The sequence below is a fragment of the Erpetoichthys calabaricus genome, chromosome 1 (genome assembly GCF_900747795.2).
Source record: "Erpetoichthys calabaricus chromosome 1, fErpCal1.3, whole genome shotgun sequence".
Lineage (NCBI taxonomy): Eukaryota > Metazoa > Chordata > Cladistia > Polypteriformes > Polypteridae > Erpetoichthys > Erpetoichthys calabaricus.
The window spans coordinates 174360163-174375134 of NC_041394.2; the positions used below are offsets into that span (position 1 = coordinate 174360163).

At 39.3% G+C, this 14972-nt stretch overlaps 1 protein-coding gene across 2 annotated transcripts in view; it reads left to right on the forward strand.

Annotated features, from left to right (window-relative positions):
- reln (reelin) overlaps nt 1-14972 on the forward strand; it is a 147449-nt gene that overhangs the window by 116483 nt on the left and 15994 nt on the right. For both annotated transcript variants that reach the window (XM_051919109.1, XM_028808741.2), the window contains exons 50-58: nt 1694-1950; nt 2249-2403; nt 2493-2707; nt 3086-3263; nt 3389-3564; nt 8718-8824; nt 8938-9180; nt 10613-10788; nt 10911-10984. In XM_051919109.1, the coding sequence (XP_051775069.1) occupies nt 1694-1950; nt 2249-2403; nt 2493-2707; nt 3086-3263; nt 3389-3564; nt 8718-8824; nt 8938-9180; nt 10613-10788; nt 10911-10984 (1581 nt within the window). The remainder of the gene's footprint in view (nt 1-1693; nt 1951-2248; nt 2404-2492; nt 2708-3085; nt 3264-3388; nt 3565-8717; nt 8825-8937; nt 9181-10612; nt 10789-10910; nt 10985-14972) is intronic.

The window sequence follows — 14972 nt, forward strand, 5'->3', positions numbered from 1 at the left end:
CTAACCCCTCTAAAGCCATCAAAAAAGCTAAGCTGGAGTACACAGAAAAAATTGAGACAAAATGTTGCGACTCCAGAGATACAAGGCGCATGTGGCAGGGGATTCAGGCCAAAAAGGACTATAAACTAACACCACAGGTTGAGGTCATTACTGCCTTCATCCCTGCCAGTCTGAATGAGATCTATTGCAGGATTGAGACACTGAATTATACACCAGGGAAGAAAACCACACCCTCAGTGGTGATCGGGTGTTTAGACTGTGTATGGCTGATGCGAGGAGGACACTGAGCAGTGTCAATCCACATAAAGCTGCAAGACCTGATAACATGCCTGGTCAGGTGTTAAAAGACTGTGCTGCTGAGTTGGCAGGTGTTTTTACAGACATGTTTAACATCCCTCTCCAGCAGTCTGTTGTACAGACATAGTTTAAGACTGCTACCATCATTCCTGTGCCCAAGAAAACAACTGTGACGTGCTTCAGTGGCTACCAGCCTGTGGCACTGACCTTTGTCATAATGAAATGTTTTAGTGCCACCATCATTCCTGTGCCCAAAAAACAACTGTGACCTGCTTCAGTGACTACCGTCCTGTGGCACTGACCTTTGTCGTAATGAAATATTTTCAAAAACTAGTCATGTGTCACATTAAAGCTAGCCTCCCACCTTCACTGGACCCCTGATAGTTTGTGTATTGTGCCAGTTTGTCCACAGATGATGCAGTCACACTTGTCCTACACACCTTACTATCGGACCTGGAGAAAAACAACAGCTATGCCAGTATTTTGTTTATTGACTTCAGTTCAACCTTTAATACAATTATCTCACAGCAGCTAATTTGAGTTGATTGTGGACTTCAGAACAAAGACTGAACATCCCCCACTGCATATCAGTGGCTTTCTTGTAGAGAGGGTGAGCAGCATAAAATTCTTGAGTGTCTACATCACTCAGGATCTCTTCTGGACTCTCAATACCCCCCACCAGGTCAAGAAAGCTCAGCAGAGGTTGTACTTCCTTAGGAGGCTGAAGCGGGTGAGAACCCCACCTTCTACCAAAGCACTACTGAGAGTGTCCTGACGAGCTACATCACATCCTGGTTCGGAAACCTGTGTGTCTGACAGGAAGACTCTGTAATGTGTGGTAAGGATGGCAGAAAGGGTTATCGGGGTATTTCTCCTCTCCATTGAGGGCATTTTTAAGGATAGATGCCAGAAGAAAGCCCTCTGCATTGTGGGAGATTCCTCACACTCCTCTCATGAACTGTTCGATCTCTTGCCATCTGGCAGGAGATATTGCTCCATAAAATCAAGAACAGCCAGAATGTGCAATAGCTTCTTTCCACGGGCAATAAGACCGCTAAACTCACTGTAACATGCACATAACAAACCAGTTTTTATAAACATAGTTATTTTTAGCCATAGCATTTAATTGACTATTTTATGTAAAGTGTTGGTTGGACTTTGTGAATTTAGCACTGTCCTGCTTTATTTTTTTTCCCTTTCCCTTTTTGCACATTTAGATATGGCCTGAATGATAAATAAAAACTTGAACTTACTCCAGACCAGTGTTTACATGGCTAGAACACAGTATATTGCATTACAGTAATGTTAGCATTGTAGTTTCTCCAGCAATATGGAACTGAAAACAGTGGTTTATTGTTTTGTTGTCATTTGATGAATATTTATGTTTAATTTCCAGGTTCCTCAATATTCTGTTGCCCACAGCTGCCCAAACAGTGGGTGTTCGTATCCGATGGTGGCAGCCAAAGCACGATGGCTTAGATCAGAACGATTGGGCTGTGGACAATGTACTGATTGCTGGTGCGACTGACCAGAGGTCAGTCATTGTGGATACATTCAGTGGAACAGTGCTGCCACAGCATGAGAGGTTTCCAGCAGATGCTGTTCCCACAGGAAGAATATTTATGGAGCCGAGAATTCAGGAAGCAGTCTCAGGTACAGGATATGACAAAGTATACACAAGACAAGTGGTATAAAATGGAGAATGAGAATGAATTACTCAAAGGTGTCCCTGTGTTATTGGGATTGAGTAACCAGCTAGAGCAGATCTGCCAAGAGAGAACATAATTTGAGCAGACACTTTGGAACTGGGTAGCTAGTAGAATGGGTGGATAGGTATGGTAAGTAGTTTGGGTGAAGATATTGTCAGGAAAAATGGTGTTAAGTATATAAAGCAAATGCCTAGGTAGCCTCTTGTATTTGTTTGCCAGTTTTTCATTGTCATTTTTCCCAGTCAGCACTAGCTGGATGTTCCATGATGACTGCTTGGTGGAACGCTTCTGTGATGTCCCTGATGGTGTGATGGTATGTGGTAGCCATGATGGACGAGAGGTATATGCAGTTACCCATGACTTGGTGCCATCACATGACTGGATCATGCAATTCAAGGTCAGAAGTGCTGTATGTATGCGTGAATAATCCTGAAAAAAGTATCTCTAGTATTGTGTACTTAATTCTGCTTGCATTCTGCTCTACAGATAGCAGTGGCTTGTAGATCCACAGAGAAAATATCTCAAAACCAAGTTCATGTCCAATATTCACTGGATTTTGGAGTTACCTGGAAATATGTTGTTCCACAGTGTTTGCCTGCAGACCCAGAATGTGCAGGACAAGTGTCACAGCCCTCTGTCTTCTTCCCCACACGTAGATGGAAGCGAATTATTTATCCCCTTCCAGACTTCCTCGTTGGCAAGTAGGTGCTTTTCAAACTGCTTTTCAGAACTGTAGGGTGGCTGCCCATACAGAGAGAAGCTTTAATTTGATATGAATGATGTTTCATTTCAGGAATGGCTGCCTACAATGGAAGCAGAATTATTTAGGAATACATATGCATAATGCAGTAGTAACTCAGATTACAAAGTCTTTTATTCACTATCATTTGCCCATGGATAGAGAGGCTTTATGTCAGAGTGTTTAACTGGTACATGTTTTTTTTAATGAGATCATATGCATAGTTGAAAATTTGTATTGTAGAAGGTTCTCTGCAAAATGTGGTATTTAATATTCACTGTATGGTTTTGAGCTTAGTGGGTGGTGTCTCACTTAGTAATGACTTTTTGTTTTGCCTCAGTTCTGTAAGATTCCGATTTTACCAGAAGTTCTCTGATGTGCAATGGGCCATCGATAACTTCTACATAGGTCCTGCATGCCCTGACAATTGTGGTGGCCAAGGAGACTGCTTGATGAATAGGTGTCTCTGTGACCCTGGTTATTCTGGACCAAACTGTTACCTGAACAAGGCGATTAAAGTAAGGTCACACAAGAGTGGCTTGGTCATTTCTGTTTATGACTAATTGATTTTGACTTATTTGTTATTTACTTGTAATGTCATGGTTTAAGTATCTTCTGTTGCTTCATTTTCTTTTCATCACAGAGTACCTTGAAGGAGCGGTTTGACTCCGAAGAACTCTATTCTGAGTCGTGGCTGTCTGTGGAAGGTGGGCGTGTTTGCACAGACTGTGGGGTCCTTGTTGAGGACACAGCTTTGTATTTTGGCGGAGCCAATACAAGAGAGGCTGTCACTGTTGATCTAGACCTGCGCGGAGCTAAGTGAGTCTCCTCTGCTCCCATCATTAGTGCAATTGTGAAATGGGGTATCTTGTCATTCAACCCTAGAGACTGATCTCGTTCTTGTTATATATTCTGAAGGAGAATTTGAATAGCACAAGGTTATATGGGACAAGGTACATGACAAAATAAAGTTGCTCATTATACATACAGTAAGTGGTGAAACAGAGAGAGAGAACCTGGAGACTGATGCTCATGCAAAACAAGTTTTGCTCAAGACTCTGAAAGGTTTTTCAGGGTTTGGCTAAAAATAACTCGGTTAGAGGGGAGAGAGAGAAGACAACGTCGTAACTGAGCAGAAAGGTGGAGACTAAGACATAATGCTAGAATTGAAAAAGTCAATGGTCGTGTGTGTGTGTATGTGTGTGGGTGAGAGAGAGATAATGGAAGGCATGGGAGGGAGTCCTTTAGTGGTACTAGATAAAAAATACACATAGATTGTCTATAAAAAGTATTTACTTGCTTAGAAGTTTTCACATTTTATCGTTATACAACATTGAGTCACAGTGGGTTTAATTTGGCTTTTTTGACGCTGATCAGTAAAAAAAAGAGTCTTTAATGTCAAAGTGAAACAAGATCTCTTCCAAGTCATTTGAATTAATTACAAATATATAAAAACACAAAATAAATGATCCATCCATCCATCCATTATCCAACCCGCTATATCCTAACAACAGGGTCATAGGGGTCTGCTGGAGCCAATCCTAGCCAACACTGGGCGCAAGGCAGGAAACAAACCCCGGGCAGGGCACCAGCCCACAGCAGCAAAATAAATGATAGCACAAGTATTCCCTTTAATATGACACCTCTAAATCATCACTGGTATTGCAGCTGGTTTTAGAAGTCACAAAATTAGTTCAATGGAGATCACCTGTCTGTAGTGAAGGGTTTTCATTTGGCTGAAGTATAAATGCACGTGTACCCAGAAGGTCCAATTTGTGGTGAGTCAGTATTGTGGCCTAACTTACACAATGAATGCAAAAAAAACACTACATGAAGCTCTGGTGAAGGTAATTGACAAACTCAAATCAGGGGATGGATACAAGAAAATATCCACGTCACTAAATATGCATTGGATTCCAGTTTAATCAATAATTAAGTAATGGAAAGAGTAAGGCATACATGTAAACCTACCTGGAACAGGCCGTCCACAAAATCCGAGTGAGTTAGGACCACTAAGAGACCTATAATAACTCTGAAGGAGTTACAAGCTATAGTAGATAAGATTAGATAGACTGTGCAACAACAACTGTTGCCTGGGTACTTCACCAGTGACAGCTTTATGGGAGAGTGTCAAAGAGAGAGCCACTGTTTAAAATAAATATAAAACTAAAATTTACCTTTTTTTTTTCTTCATTACCAAACACGTCACATTATCAGAAACGCACCATCCCCACCATAAATCATGGTGATGGCAACGTCATGCTGGGGAGATGCTTTTCAACAACAGGCCCTGGAAGACTTGTGAGGTAGAGGGTAATCTGAATGCAACAAAATACAGAAAAATTCTGGAGAAAAACCTGATGCAGTCTGCAAGAAATCTGCACCTTGGGAGATTTGTTTTACAGCAAGGCAATGACCCCCAAATATACGTAAAGCCAAAGCTGTTTACGTACAATCTCACTTGCCTGAGCCTGAGCTGTTTTGCAATTAAGTATTGGGTATGGGGGGAGGCTGGGGTTATGGCAGTGTCCAGATGTACAAAGCTGATAGAGACCTGTCCACATAGACCCAAGGCTGTAATGGCAGCCAAAGGTGCATCAATTAAATTGTGACTTAAAGAGATGAATACTTAATAGTATTAGTTATTATTATTATTTTGTGTTTTATATTTGTAAGTAAGTTAGATCACTTTGTAGAGATCTCTTTTCACTTTGAAATTAAAGTCTTTTTATATTGATGAGTGTCAAAAAAAGCCATATTAACCCTACTGTGATTAAATGTTGTACAACAATAAAATGTGAAAATTTCCAAAGGGGTGAATACTTTTTACTGAGACTGTAACAGACTGTAAGAGATAAAAATCTATATAATGACATCTAATCAAAAAAGTTTATCACTCTGGACATCTGTATATTGGATGAGGAAAATACTGAGATGTGTGTAAACACAACACAATTTAAGAAGGAAAATGAATGAATTATGATTTGATTTATATTTGTATTAAAATGGATAAGCTTAAATAGTATAGGAAAGTATATATGTATATACACAGACAAAAAAATATATATTCAAATGAAGTGTCCTCTTCTTAAGTTAGCTGACACATTTCAGGGGAATAACTCTCTTCTTCAGGTAGTAATACAATGGATTCAGAAAGTATTCAGAGCCCTTCACTTTCTGCATACTTTATTGTGTTGTAAAGTTAGTTTTAGATGGATAAATTTGCCATTTCTGCCCATAAATCTACACTCAATATGCCATAATTTCAAAATGAAAACATGTTTACAGAAAGGTTTGCAAAATTATTAAAAGTCAAAAACTGAAATTTCTCTTTCATATAAGTATTCAGACCCTTAATTCAGTACTTTGAATGAGCCATTTTGGAAGCAAGTACAGCCTTGAGCCTTCTTGGGTAAATCTCTACAAGCTTTCCACACCTGGATTTGGACAGTTTATTCTATTCTTCCTCACTGATGCACTCAGGTTCTGTTAGATTGGAAGGAGAGTGTCTGTAAACTGCCATTGTCAGGTCTCTTTGCTGATGTTCTATGGGGTTAAAGTCTGGGCTTTTAATGGGATACTCAAAGGCAGTCAGAAACTTGTCCAGATGCCACTCCAGTTTTGTTTTGGCTGTATGCTTCAGGTCATTGTCATACTGAAAGGTGAACCATCACCTTGTTTAAGCTCATGTGCACTCTGGAACAGGTTTATTCAAGGACCTCTCTGCATTTGTCAGCATTCATCCCTCCCTTAATTCTAACCAGTCTCCCTGTTCCTGCTACTGAAAAGCACTACCATAGCATAATTCTGCTACCACTATGCTTCACTGTAGGGGTTGTTCTAGGCAAGTAATGAGTCCAGCCTGGTTTTCACCAGGCATAGTGCTTGGAGTTATGCCAAAAGTGTTCAAATGCTGTCTTATCAGTCCAGAGGAACTTCTTCCTCGTTCTCTCAGAGTCCTTTAAATGGTGTTTGGCAAACTCCAAGAGGGTGTTAGCCACTCTGCCATAAAACCCTAATTAATGGAGTGCTGCTGAAATGGTTGTCCTTCTGACAAGGTTCTTCCATCTCAACAAATTACTTCTGAACCTCTTTCAAAGTGACAATTGAGGTCTTGGTCACCTCCCTGATCAGGGACTTTCTTGACTGGTTAGTCAGTTTGGCCAGATGGCCAACTCTAGGAAGTGTTCTGGTGACACCAAACTTCCATTACAACATTATTGAGGCCACTGTGCTCCTGGGAATACTCAAAAGCTTTAGAAATGTTTTTATTCCCTAGCTTCGATCTATGCCTCACCACAATTTTTTCATGGAGTTCTAGAGAGTTCCTTGAACATCATTGCTTGGTTTTTCTCCTGACATATAGTATGAATTGTAGACCTTTATATATGCAGGTCTTTCTGTACAGTCAATTCAGTTTGCCACAGGTTAACTCCAGTCAAGTTCTAGACACACTTAGAGGATCATTAAAACAAATAGGATGCACCTGACCACAGTTTGAAGTGCCACAGCAAAGAGTCTGTACATGAATGAGACATTCAAGTTTTTCATTTTTTAAATAAATTTGCAAACCTTTCTGAAAATATTTTCACTTCATCATTAAGGATTATTGTGTGTAAATTGATAGGGAATATCTAAACTTTTTCTATTTAAACTTATATCTACAATATAATGAAGTGTTTAGAAATTGCAGCAACCTGAATAATTAATGAATCTGCTGCATAGTCATAGTAAAATGCCTATAAAATAAGTGACTTTTTTCATCCAAATTACAAAGAAGACTAAATACTTGAATAAGCTGCCATACTAAATTAGCACAGATTAAAAGCTAATAAATAAAAAAATACAAGAAGCCCTTGTATTTGATATACCTTTCATTAGACAATAATAATTGGACTAAGTTTCATGGATATGGTAGCAATCCAAAAGCTTCCTTGTGCAGTTAAGTACATGTGAACATGCATGTTGTATATCTCTTTAGATGCTGCAACTGAAACACAGTCCTCTTGCTCTGAAATTTTAATTGTTCTGTTTCCAGCACCAAATAGCTTGGGTAAACAAGCTGGAGGATGAAGGCCTTACAATGAAATTGTGCACATTCTGTTGAAAGTGGGTTTCTAAAAATAATCAGGCTGGTTCATATTCAAAAGTACTTTATCACTGCAATGACTGCTAAATTGAAGCTCTCTCAAAGAGGTAACATAAATGTTGCCTTGTGGGCACACCGTTTCAACAATCTTAGGCTATCATTTGTTATACTCTTAATGTGTAGAAAATGTGTGTATAATAATAGTAAATAATATGAAAACTAGAACATAACAATTTTACTTGAAACTGCTTATAAAGATTTGACATGTTGTAAAGAGAGCTTATAAATGTTTAAATTGAACAGTAAATCTTTATCAAGTGGATAACTATGAAATTAAAATTTTATCCATTTTCTCTATTATCCACTTCCCATGGTGGCACATTTGTTATTATTGCTGCCAGAGAGCTCTAGGAGACTGCATTTGAGTCCCGGCAGAGTCATCATCTGTGCCAAAGTTGCACGTGCTCCCTGTGCCATTGTGGTTTTGGTCTTGTTCTTTTCTTAGTGTAAGTGAATGTAGATATATATGTGATACATGTCTTCCCTTCTCACCATTTCTGTCTTATGCCCAAAGCTGATGGGATAGGATCTCTGTGGTATAATCTCAGTATGTTACATGATTTTGGTAGAATTGTACAGTTGTCTGATGTTGTATCTGTTGATAATTTCATTGTGATCGTCAATAGTCAGAATTACAAATGAGAGTGAAAAGTTGTGTGTGCTACCCACAAATATTTCGATATTTACTACTACATGTGACAGCATGGTTTCTAAAATAAAATATGCTGCAATAGCTGTACAATTTGTAACGGATCATGGTATTACTGTATATTTTTTATGTGCACAAGTCAAGACTTTTTAAGTGTCAGATTATCCTCTCCAGGTTTGTAGAATACTGGGCCCAAATTGGCAGTGAAAACAATATAACCTCATGCCATAGACCTGTCTGCCGTAAGGAGGGTGTTCTTCTGGATTTCTCTACTAATGGAGGTAACGTTTAGGGAAATAAACAATTGTATGAGCACAGGATGCCTATGTTTTTAATTGTGATCATCAGATGTTGGCGACAATTAGATAGTCATGTTGCGTGTACTCATTGTCAGGAGTCACCTGGACACTACTTCATGAGATGGACTTCCAAAAGTACCTGATGGTGCGGAGGGACTACATTGTCCTTCCTGAAGAAGCCCAGACTAACACTACCCGTTTACGGTGGTGGCAGCCATTTATCCTGGACAGTGATGTGGTGGAAAGCATCAGCGACCGTGCACAGTGGGCTATTGACAACATCCTTATTGGGGGCTCAGAAATTAATCCTAGCCAGCTAGTGGACAACTTTGATGATGGTAAGCTATTCCATGGAATACAGTAAGTATGCAATGTTTATTTATCTCTCTATTTGTCAACTGTTCCCCCATTTCACTCCACCACTTCATCACCCTCCCCAATCCTTTTATACTCTTTGTCTTATCAGGTTAATTCTCTTTCTGATTTTTTCACATTTGTGGTATTCTACTTGCCTTTTCTATTTTTCTGTCAATCTTCTTCACTCTAACCATTCACACCTGCTTACAATCTCCCTCATTCTTTCTGTGACTCTTTTTGTGCCTAACACTCCTTATCGTTCCTAATCTCTGTCCTATGATCATTTACAGTGCCTGTATACCTAAGCTCAATCAACTGTATATATTATGGATTTTTGCTTTGTGCCCTTCCCCAGCATAACCTATAGTCTAAAAATTTCAGTCTCCGGTTTTCAATGGATCTCTATGTTTTAGAGTCCTTTGATACCGAAAAACATTGATATCTCGATGATGGGTGTGTATCTGTGAGTGTGAGTGTGTGCATGTGTCTGTGTGTTACAGTTTCTTGAGGACGGTCTACAGCTAAAATGGCTGCAAGAGAAAGAAGCACTCTGGAGGAACCCTCTAATACTGTAATTCTGCAATTAATTATGAATTCTTCTCGTCAGTTGTTATCATAATGACCTAGTTTATGATCAGAAAGCTCAGCATCAGCACGGTAAATAATTACTGAAATGTTATAGAATAGTTTGGGTAACTTGATTTTTTTTAATCCAAAAAACCTTTAGAAAATTTTGTTAGGTTTAATTCCTGGTTTTAGTACTTTTTGTTATGAATTTTAACCTCATATTTAGTTTTGGTGCAATAGAGAGGTATTGTCTTATAGCTCAAGAGTCCCAAGTTTGAATCCCAAGCTAGCTGCTGCCTATGTGTAGCCTGTGTATTCCTTAGCCTGTATGGGTTTCTGTATGGGCATTCTGGTTTTCCATGCACTTTCCAAAGGCTTTCTTGTTTAGTTATTTGTTAACTTTAAATTGGCCCTGTGTAAGTGAGTTTGCATTAGTGTGCATTATGATGAACTGTCATCCTGTCTAGGATTGGCTGCTGCCTTATGCTCAGTGCTGCTGTGGTGGGCATCAGACACCCTACAACTCTGAGCTTGGTATGGGTAGTTTTCCTCTTTTATTTTAAATTGTTCTATCTAGGCTAGCCTTACTAGGAATTATGAAGAAATTTTCAGTCATCCTGGGCAACATAAACAAAAGTAATTAATTAATTTAAAGAGCAATGGATTCTAAAAGATGAATATAGATTGCTTCCTTAAGTTCTGAAACATCCTCTTTCTGGTACTTCTCGTCTTTTTATTGTCTTCTTCCATTCGTCTTCACTGACCTACCTTGTCCTCATATGTTGTTCTTCACTGCTGTTTCACTGAACACTTGCTCCATATTTTTCCTGGGTTTGCTGCTACTAGAGGGTGCATCACATGAGGAAAACTGGAGCTTCTATCCCAATGCGGTACGCACAGCTGGCTTCTGTGGGAACCCATCCTTTCATCTGTACTGGCCCAACAAAAAAATAGATTCTACTCATAACATCCTGGCTACACGGGAGCTCATAATTCAACCAGGTTACATTCTACAGTTCAAGGTAAGAGCTAAATATACTGTACTATTGGTGTCTCTCCCAAACCCCTCTCACACTCTCTATTACCTGTTGAGACTTAGTAGTTGAGCATGCTGGTTCTAATCATCTCTGTCTCTTTCTGGTAGATAGTAGTTGGCTGTGAGGCTGATAGCTGTGGAGAGTTGCATTCTGTTCTGCTGGAATATAGCAAGGATGCCAGGTGAGTTCCTCATACTATTGTCACTGGCAAGTGCCGGAGTCCATGTGGCACACAATACCCCATTTTCCACTACGGACCTTAGGCTCCTCTTGCACATCTGCTCCAGCTCTTTGACCAAGATAACTGTTTGCCTTGCATCACTAGAGAGAAGTGTAACTCTTTTTCACTGCCTCATCAGCAGCTTGGTAAGAAGGAAACTAAATCATTTTTAGAATTAAAGAAATCCTTACCATGGTTATAATTTGCAGCATGTGAGGTTCTGAAGAGAATACCTCACACATTAGAGAAAGTAGATATATCACACTACCTGAAGGAAGTAAGGGAAGAATAAGCAAAACTGAAAGAATCAGGAGAAAAAGATCATAATGTAAACATCAGTAAAATGAAAAACAGAAAAACTGATGATGGAACCTCTTGTACTAAATTGAAAAACTAAATATAGTTCAGTGTCATATTGTTAGTTATAAATGGAGCTGTGGTCTTACAAATAGCATACTGTAATTAGAGTAGTGTGTCTGGCTTTATAAAATGTTTATTGTTCAGGCTTAAGAGCAAAAAAAGATTAAAAAAAAAAAAAGGACTTGTTTTGACAGAGCTAAGCGTTAAGTACATCCCTTTTGGACAAGATATTGAGAAAACACTTCAGGCACGCTCAATGCATGTTGGAGAAAAATGTTGGGAGCACTTGAGGTTGAAATGCAGTTCACACAAAAGGACAATGGGTCACCACATGTCACCAGAACAATGTGTTCTATACTGTGCTAGAATCTAGAATTGTACAGGAAGAATGTGGCAGAAAAGCAACACAGTCTATTAGTTATTATACTATTATATTATATTAAATAATAAATGTGAAAAACTGTCTCATTAAAGGATACCCCATTAATGTTTGCTAAGACCTAGAACATCATGATATACAGGTAACCTTGTTCTTATATTCATCAATCTAAAGGGTGCCATTTTATGGTCTGTAGCTAGGATATAACAGTTGTCCAGTCAGAAATGAACAGTAGTATAATTGTATAAGCTGATCACTAAGAATAATTAATAAGTACTGTCATTACTGGCATTGACTTTGCCTTCTAAGTAGATGTGTACCCTTGTGTAACCAGGATTTCAGTATGACACCAGTTGCCAGTGATGATTTCCTGCTATGTGTTGAGCACTTGTTTTTTACACTCTGTAAAAAGGGCTGTAGAAAAAAGGATGTGGTTTTTGAACAATACTTGCAGTTTGCTGAAGACAGTTTTTAGAAATACAACCCTTTTATACACCTAATTAATGGCAGGAAAATGCACCCAGCACTATTACACAATTTTAGGGACACCTATCATTGGTCTATAGGGAATCCTTACTGTGAATGCTCTTGTCAACTTCTGTTAGATGATTCATCTGACAGTTTTGTTTATTTTCACAGGTTATTTCTTTGTTTGTGCTCCTTGCAACCCTCGACTCTCATGCAATGTGTGTTTTTATAGTACAGCCGAATACTTGCATTCTTCTCTGCAAAGGTCTTGATGAAACTACCAGATTGTACCTTAAATAGAAATTTGCAGTACATTAGTTTACAATTTTTTTTATTGGCCTTGCACATCAAATTAAAGCACGGGCCTCACAATCCAGCTGTTTTCATGTTCTATAAAAATAAATGAAATAACACGGAAAGTTCACACAACTTTTGCATTTAACATCTCAATAGATATTCAGTGTAACCAGAAGTATAATTTTAGTCACTTTATATTAGGATTATGATATCCCAGTAATGGCACACTGCACGTGAATACACTTTACTTGAGCATTCGTAGTTTTCATACTCTTTCTCTGTACGTTTAGCATTCGTTTGCTCAGAGGTTGATGTGAAAGTAGATAGTAGACGTCACGTAGTATATGTGTACCAACTTTCAGGTCAATAGGTCAAGCTATTTGCGAGCTAAAGGTGATTTAAAATCCTGGACAGACAAACAAACAGCCACGGTAATGTATTAAATATAAAGATGTAATCGTTTTTTGTATGACTTTAGCAGCCATGTAGTGATATCCATCACATTTTTCTTAATCCTGCAGTCATAAATGTATTGAAAATTGAACAAAGTGGGACAGCAAGATGTCATAGATGCTATCTCCGAAAGGTTGTATACCACTTGAATGCAGAAATGCTTTTCTGACCACATATTGTCACCTTAGCCATTGTTCTTTTTGAAACATTGGCAAGTAGAGCTCTGTTTATCATTGAAACTCTAGTTAGTTGTGTAAAAACAATTATCTATTTATCACTCTCCCTTAAGGCCTTTTCTTCTAATCATAACATAACATTTTTAAGCTTTTAACTTCAACCCATAATTGCAAGGGTCCCTGAGGTCATTCTGACAACATGGGGAGAAGGTGTTGATCAACCCTGAATGGAATGTCCATTGCAGAGCTCACTTGGACACACCCCTGTGCTTATACAGTGGATAATTTATATTATCTTATTAATCTAAAATACAGATCTTTGGAATGTGGGAGGAAAGTCAAGGCACTTTAAGAAAAACCCACCCAAGCATGAGGAGAATGTACACACAATTACTGGATTCGAGTTTGAAACCCTGATCACTGGATCCATGTTGGAATTTGAAGCCACGACCTCTTGCAGCCAAAATTAGAATCACACCTGTTCAGTTCAGCATCAAGACATATATGGATAACAAATTTAAACTATTTTAAATACATTGTTCACCTTAAGAGCATTCTAACAATAAGAGCTGGCACATGACCCATTCATGAAGTGAATTATTTCAAGAGGTATATGTGGGACAAACATCTATAAGACTCACAACACGTATACTGGAACATTGCAGTGCCATTAGAAGGAAAGACCCATGGTCTCTGATTTACAGACATACAAGTTCCACTGGACACACGTTTAACTGGGGCACTGTGAAAGTAAAACTCTGGGCCAATACTAAGATTGGACATGGGAGGCATGTGTAAAAATAAACAAACTTTTATTTTCTTCAGCTGGAGGGCATGTCTTCCCCGTAATCCCCCCAGCCACAACACAGTCCCAAGCACAAACCAAAACACTCCTCTCTTCTACCACAACTCCTCCTCAAGCTTTGTCCTCCTCCTCCTTCTCTCGATTCAGGCTGCTGAGTGGTGGTTGCTGGCTCCTTTTATGGGCCACCCGGAAGTGCTCCAGGTGCTTGATCACCTGTTTCCGGTTGCACTCCCGGGTGGGGCTGAAGAGTCGTCCAATTGGGCTCAGGAGCCCATGCAGCGCCCCCTGGTGGCCACCCCAGATCCCAACAGGGATGTGGAGAACTCTGTCTCCCAATGAGCCCTGCGGGAGGCTGAAGCACCGCTCCAATCCAGGGGAAGGTATTGCACCGTCCAGGGCTGCTCCCCCTGAATATAAATGAAGCCATCCGCCACAATATATATATATATATATATATATATATATATATATATATATATATATATATATATATATATATATATATATATATATATATAGTAATAGAAACACACAAGAAATGCTGAAGGTTTGGGGTTTCCGTCCCCGTATACTGTAACACAGTTCTTCAAAGTAACGGTCAGTTTGCACATTCGACAATAGACATAAATCAAATAACAGTCGGACAATTTATGGGGTGGGAACGGCAGTGGACATGGAATGCTGGGAAGGAGCTGTGGTGGTAGATGGATGGTAGTGACGTCATCAGATGGGGACCAGGGGGAAACGAAGGGAACCTGGAAGTGTCTTGTGGTTTAGCGAGTCCGGGTGTATTCATGGCGGTGCTGCTTCATTCTTCCTGAGGGAATAAAGAAAGAGAGATTAGTAGTTCCCAGGCACAAGGTTTTGCGGTACGTGTCGGGTCCTTAAGCTGCTCCCCATGCATTCGTGCGTGACAATATACTGTATAACCATTTGAACTATTCACCTGAAATTTGGTACACATGTACTACATGACGTCTACTATTCACTTTTGGGGGGATGACTGACCTC